Source organism: Girardinichthys multiradiatus, chromosome 3, assembly GCF_021462225.1.
Source record: "Girardinichthys multiradiatus isolate DD_20200921_A chromosome 3, DD_fGirMul_XY1, whole genome shotgun sequence".
Lineage (NCBI taxonomy): Eukaryota > Metazoa > Chordata > Actinopteri > Cyprinodontiformes > Goodeidae > Girardinichthys > Girardinichthys multiradiatus.
In genome coordinates, this window is record NC_061796.1 from 32,816,357 (window position 1) to 32,823,334 (window position 6,978).

General features: G+C 39.4%; 1 protein-coding gene across 9 annotated transcripts in view; it reads left to right on the forward strand.

The window, feature by feature from the left end:
• grik5 (glutamate receptor, ionotropic, kainate 5) overlaps nucleotides 1-2,064 on the forward strand; it is a 157,305-nt gene extending 155,241 nt beyond the window's left edge. For 7 of the 9 annotated variants that reach the window (XM_047361262.1, XM_047361259.1, XM_047361260.1 and 4 more), the window contains one exon: nucleotides 497-2,064. In XM_047361262.1, coding sequence (XP_047217218.1) covers nucleotides 497-1,120 — 624 coding nt within the window. In that variant the 3' untranslated portion in view covers nucleotides 1,121-2,064. The remainder of the gene's footprint in view (nucleotides 1-496) is intronic. The other 2 variants (XM_047361264.1, XM_047361265.1) reach the window with 1 other exon arrangement.
• The last annotated feature ends 4,914 nt before the right edge of the window (nucleotides 2,065-6,978 follow it).

The window sequence follows — 6,978 nt, forward strand, 5'->3', positions numbered from 1 at the left end:
ATTTGTGGACTTTAACATTGTCTGACTTTTTGTGAGATTTGTCCACATGAGTTTGCAGGCTGCCTGTTTGTTCATTGTGCCGTGATGAAGTGTCCATATTTTAAAGAACATTTTGGTGTTCTTCATGTTTAGATTGTAATAACTCTCTTTCCTATCCTCCCATCTCTATCCATCTTCACATCCTCCCCATCACCTCTTTGTTCCTGTTTTAAAACATCTCACCGTTTGTCGATGTGTGCCTTCTCATCACCTACAACTCTTTTGTTTGCTGCACCCTCTGTGATTTTCTGCTTTGGTGCTGCCTCCTTTTTGAGCTTTTTTGATTTTGCTTTAAATCTCATTGTTTTTTTCTTCTGCTTTATTTTTGTATTGCCTTACCACTGCCCTGTTGTGCTGCCTGCCTACTTTGTGTTTTTGGCACCTCCCCTTCCTTTGCTCCTATTCCCTTCCCTTCCCTTCTTTCCTTCTTCCCTGCTCTGTTCCTTTTATGCACTAGGTGTCTGTTTGTCAAGAGATGATCACCGAGTTCAGAAACGCCGTCTCTTGTAAGAAGAGCTCACGAATGCGCCGCAGACGGCCCCTGAGCAGTTCTGCAGCCTTACGACACCCTACCCGCATTGCTCTCGGAGCCCCCCGGCCTCTGCGCCTGGTCCGTGAGATGCGGCTCAGCAACGGGAAGCTGTACAGTGGAGCTGGCCCCCTGACTGGCGGAGCAGGAGGGACAGGACTGCCCGATCTGGGTCCTGGGCCCCAAAGGATCCTTGATGATCCGCTTGGAGCAAACACCACCCCGCCTCCACCGGCCCCCACGCCTGTGATGCTGCCTGCCCGCAGCTGCAGCCACGTGAGGATCTGCCAGGAGTGCAGACGGATCCAGAGCCTGAGATCTGACTGCAGTTTCGGATCAACATCAACAAGAATACCACCCTCATCTGCCCCCCTGCCCCGGCTGCCTCCACCCCCACCCCCGTCCTCATCCAACACAGACAGCGAGGGTGGAGGGGGGACCAGTCCAAGGCGGCTACGCCACAGCCCTCTACCTCAATCACCTTGTCGCATTTCCCCTCCACCACAGAGCAGCAACAACACAGACCTGCTGGGAGACCAAGAGGGAGTGTAGGAGTGTGGGTGGGGGTTGAGGTGGAGGGGGTGTGAGAAACTCAGATGAATGGGTGTTGAGGTGGAAGAACACAAGATGTAAAGGTTTCTCCAGTTTACCCTGAGGCGTACAAATACACAACCGACTGCGTGATAGTCAAATATTAGGCTGCTCAGAAGAACTGCACTTTACTGAAGGATGGCTTCCTCTCCTCTCACTTCTCCTTCAGACTACGCTGTACTGGTTTTCTTTTTCAGAGACTGTGCTAGAGGCTAACTCACCCTTTTGGTAAAACTGAAGCCTAACTGAAGGACAAACTGTGTTCGTATTGGCTTAAAAACTGCAACAAAAAAAAACTTTCAGAGAATTATTTACTGTTGTTTTTTTCTTTTGTTGTCTTTGTTTTGTTACCATTGTTCTAAGTGGGAATAAATACAGACTATGTATAACACCTTGGTGGATTTTAACATTCTAAGTAAACTGACAACAGCTAATGTTTTCCAAAAGTTTGTGTCTCTCCCTGAGCTCTGAAGCTGCTCTTTGGATGGTACCGTGGAAGTTTGCTAAAATCACTCAAGAAAGCATATAGTGGCTAACAGTTACAAGGTTTACACACTCCTGTTAAAATTCCAGTTTGTTTTAGACTGAGACCATGATAAATCATTTCCAAACTTTCTCCACCTTCACTGTGACATTTATCCTAAAAAGAAACAAATCTGTTACAGTGAAAAATAAGATATAAAAGCTAAAAACAGGTTCGGTAACCTAGCTGCATAAGTCTGCAAACTTCTATGCTAATACTTTGTTAAGACTTAAGTTCAGCACTCAAACTTGTTGCAAAATTTTGTTGTTGCTCCCCCATTTTTGTCTTGATTTCTCTGATTACTCCCACGACATGTGTAGAAAGTCTCTGTTAATCTGTATTATACTTTTCTAAAAAGTTAAAAATAAATAACTAAATATTTGCTGAATTCCAGTCCTCCCTCCTCCACCTAAGTTTGTTTAGTCCAACTCACCTGTGTACCACTGTCTGAGTTGGAAATAAAAGCTGCTTCGTCTCAGCATGATCTTTTCAAACAGACATCCATGAGGAGGAAAAGTAAATAAATCTGAGTCTGAATCAGCTGTTGAAGTCTTATAGCAAAGCTGCATCTCTTGTTGTGTACTGAATGTTTCCAACAACACTGTGCTGAAGGGACCACGGAGGAAATGTGACATGGGTCAGTCCCGCCTATTTAATGCTTCCTAAATAACATCCTTTACCATTTTCAAATAGTTTTACATTGGTTTTGTCAAATGATGAACTCTAAATAAAACTGCAATTACTTCTATATCTATTACTATTTGAAAATGCTGCAATATGACAAAATTAAATTGTTATCAGAAAATGTCATAGCTTCACATAGAGTAGCAAACATCAGCATTCTTTCAATCCATTGGAACCTGACCTCTGGGGTGGTGCTTTCCTAGGTGCTAGACTGTCACTTTGAGTTAGTTTTAAATGTAAAAAAAAATATTCAAAGATGCTGCAGTAGAATGGTCTCACATTTAAACAACATGTTTTATTTTTATTAAGTAAGGCTTTCTGATGACAAACTGACTTGAATTTTGATTAGATTTGATCATTTATCAAAATCAATACACAACTGTAAAAAATGCTCGATGATGTTATTTACTAAATGTTCAATGAGTCTGTGGTGGTATTCCATGATAAAATATAATTTTAGATATATTTCAGTGTAGATAATGTACAGGGTGCATTTATGCACCATGAGGTTGGTGTTGTAGTCATAAAACAAGTAGAACCACAGTGACCCAATATCAGGTGGGTAAAACTGTCAGGATTTGTGCAACGGAGGACCCCGGAATGCAGACAAGCAGGCACATAACAGTAGGTGAAAATATTTAATCTTTAGAAAAAAACAAAAACTGACTCAAAAGAGGAGGCAGGAACAAAACAATAAACAGGCAGGAAAAACAGACAAAGCATGATCTGAAAAACGAGGTGACATGATCTGAAATGTTTCCGCGAGGAATGAACAGAACAGAATTGTATTTATGGAGCGTGAACCAGGTGAAGCAGGGAGACAGATTAGCTAGGTGCAGGTGAACCGAATAAAGTTGATTGACAGGCGAAAACAAAACATGGCTAGAGCAGAACGTAAATCCAAGGATACAAATAATAGAAATACAACTAGAAAAACATGAAACTAAAGCATAACCAGATCCAAAAAACCTAACTTGACAAAACATGAACAAGAAGACACACTTTTGTATGTATTTAGCATAGATACCCAATGAATAGTTTTCAGGTAAGGGAGGGATCAAAAAGATTTGTCAGCATGAGCTCTCAGTATGGGCAGCTGACACAGTTGTGAGTAAAAACTAATTAGAAATCAAAGCTGTTAATTAGCGGTTTGTCAAATGACAGCATTGATGGCTTCATTCATGTCACATGTCTCTGTCAGCCAATACATTTTTAAATTACTTGTCTGCTGATTTTAATATGCTGTTTAGATGCATTGATGCATTTAATGACTGAATGTAAATTTGTAGTCTTATTTTTATTTGTTTATGGTGTGTGCTGTTGTACTTCCTCTCTTCCTCTTTCTTATTTTTCCTTACACAAAATGCTAAAAAAAAAAAAGTTTGGCTCGGGCCCTACCCCAGTCCGTGGACCTTGATCTGATCTATTCTTCATATGAGAGAATAAGAAGTAGGGCTTCAAGACAGAAGCCTTTCCTGTAATCCCTGTAAGCTTTGACTCAAAACCTTCAGGTGTCTGCTAGAAAGCTGAAGATGAAGGAAAGCAAAGTTCGGAAATGCTTTGGCAAAAGCCAAAAATGACCAGATCTCACAGGTGAATATGTGGTATGCTGGTAAATATCTACCAAAGAAAACAGGATGCTGAAATAAAAAACGGCATTTCAACAAAGCATTAGTATGCACACTAATGCAATAGGGTTATTGCACCTTTGTAGGTTTTACATTTCTCACCCTAACAGATTTGTTTGGTTTTCAGTTACACTATACAAGATATACTGTATGTCAAATTAATGAAGGAAAAAAGTTTGGAAAGTGTTTATCGGGATCTTAGTTTCTAAAGTCTTTAAAACCTAGAATTTTACTAGGTGTGTGTATGCTTTTCAGAGTCACTGTATTACAAATACTAGCACAGAAAAGTGTTGGCCTCCTCATCTTTGCAGTGTGTGTATTACGTGTGTATCTTGTAAGTCTGTCCTTAACTGCTCTAACTGAACCATGTAATCAGCTTCTGCAGATTTGTTAGATTATTGGATAGCTACAAAAAGAGAAGAGAGAGCAACCAAAAACCCTTGAAATGTTAAGTTAATGTGCCTCATTATTCCGAGTAACATTCACCAAGCCTTATCTTTTTTTTTAGCATTTGTTCAAACAGCTTAGATGAGACTGACTAGGCGACCCAGTGAAACACGGCAGAGAAGAACTGAAATAAAAAAAAAATGGGAAGAGCCATGGAGTAAAAACGACACTTTTAAATTTAAATGAGAAATGTGTCCCTTAGCCTCTTCCATCATTTCGTCTGTCCTGATCTGATAATTCTAGGTATCTTTTAAGGCCCTAGTTAATGTGCCAGGAGGCTGTAGTTTCAGCCTTGCTCACTGATCAACACACTAACTTGGCCGTCCACATAAGTAACTCCTGCCAGAGTGATACACTCAACTCAGTCTTGTCAATAGTGTTTCAAGCGTTTGATCACCTAATTAGTCCCCTCTGTGGCGAGGGACTCATTTAGGAAGAAACTTCCACATGATTCACAAGAAATATTTGTTTTCACTGTGGTTGTGAAGGGCAACCTATTTCTAAATATGAATGTTAGCAGCATTAATCACCAGTAATACCCGTGTATAATTTCTGTTTTATAGATGTGGTCACCTTTATTCACACCGCTAGTAAAGATGATTAAAAAGAAATACAATAGTCTTTTTCTGCAAATCCCACCCTTAAAATATTAGAAAAATCCAACCTTTAATTTTAATACTTTTTTCAGTAAGGGAAATAATCTAAGTTAAGAAATAATTGTTTTAACAACATCAATTGTGGCACATTTTTAGAACCTTTAACAATCTCTAAAATAAATTTGTAACTGAAGCATTTTTTTAAATCATGCTTTAGTTTTTAACTGCTCTAGGCTTAATAATGATGCTAAGATTGATCTCTATGTATGTTATTAGTAGAAAACAGAGGATGAATTTGTTGGAAATCAATCAATCAATCAATCAATCAAAAAAGTTTTTTATAATGTGCTTTAACATACCATAAGGTAGCCAAAGTGCTGCACAGGTGAATAAAAAATAAGCAGTAAGCAATAATGACTGGCCTACTAACTCAGGAGTTAAAAGCAAAACAATAAGTTTTGAAAATACATTTAAATCCATTAAGAGTTCTGGTAGACCTCACAGAATGAGAGAGACAGCTGCAGAGTTTAGGAGCTGCAACTGAAAAAGGTTCTGTCTCCTATCCTAGGAACAACAAAAGGCATTTGATCTTCAGATCTCAGAACTCTACAAGGATGATAGCTATGTAGGAGCTCATAAAGATAAGGAGGTACCAGACCTTTTCAACATTTAAAAAAGAGTAATATTTTAAAAACTATTGTAAAACAAATAGGCAACCAGAGAGGAGAACGCAATATTGGGGTAATGTTCTCATATCATCTTGCTCCCATTAATAGCCGGGCAGCTGGAGACGACGGAAGGGTGACAGGCCAATCCCACTTGCAGTAATCCAGTCTAGAAAAGATAAAGGCATGAATGCTCCTTTCAAGGGCACAATGAGGATAAGGCTTGACTTTGCTAATTAGCCTTGGATAATAAAAAACAGACTTCACAACTGCACTGACCTGTCTGTCAAATTTGAAGTTATTTTTAAAGATGACCCCGAGATTCATAATAAAAGGACAGTCAGATGAATCCAAGGAGCCAACAGTGCTGCTGCAACCTGTCAGCAGGCCAGTGTGCCCAAATACAGTGACCTTTGTTTTCTTTTTAATTAAGCTGAGGAAGTTTAGCTCTATCCATGTTTTAAAAATCTTTTAAGCAATTCTGCAAAGTCTCTATAAAACCTCCACAGAACATTCCTGTGTGTTAACTTCAGGGTGCTTGTTCCACAAAAATGGGGGAGGGAAGGAAAAGCATGCTCCTCAATGATTTTTCTTGTAGCTGCAGGAAGACCAGCGCCCATTGATGGAAGAGCACAGGGTTGAATATACCAATGCAACTGGTCAGAGAGGTAGGAAGGTGCCAGACCATTTAGACCCTGGCAGGTAAGTAGCAAGACCTTAAAATCTGCTCCAACATGACAAGACAACTAATGAAGAGATGACAATTCTGGAATAACGTGCTCATTTCCCAGTTTTGCTGAAAATATGAGCAGTTGCATTCTGAACCATCTGCTTACCTCTAGAACGTTTTCTCGGTAAACCAGAAAGGAGAGCATTGAAATATTCAATACACAAATGCATAGATAAGAACCTCTGCATTTTCAAAAGATAAAACTTTGATTTTAACTCTGATTTTAACAATGTTCCTCAGGTGATAAAAGGCATTGTATGACATAACTGTCAATTTTCAAGGTAAGGTTTTGGGACAAGTAGTGAATTTTTTAAGGTCCAAAATCCATCAAATCTGTCTTAGCAATAAAAAGCAGGGAGTTATTAGATAACCAATCCTGATTGCAGACAGACAGGCTTCAATTTTTGACAAGTCAGCACAGTTGTCAGTGGTTAACAGCACATTTAACTGCAGGTCCTCGGCATAGCAATGAAAGGTTACATTAAAACAACATAGAAGAAGACCAAGAAGCAGCAGATAGAGAGAAATTAGCAATGGGCCAATCAT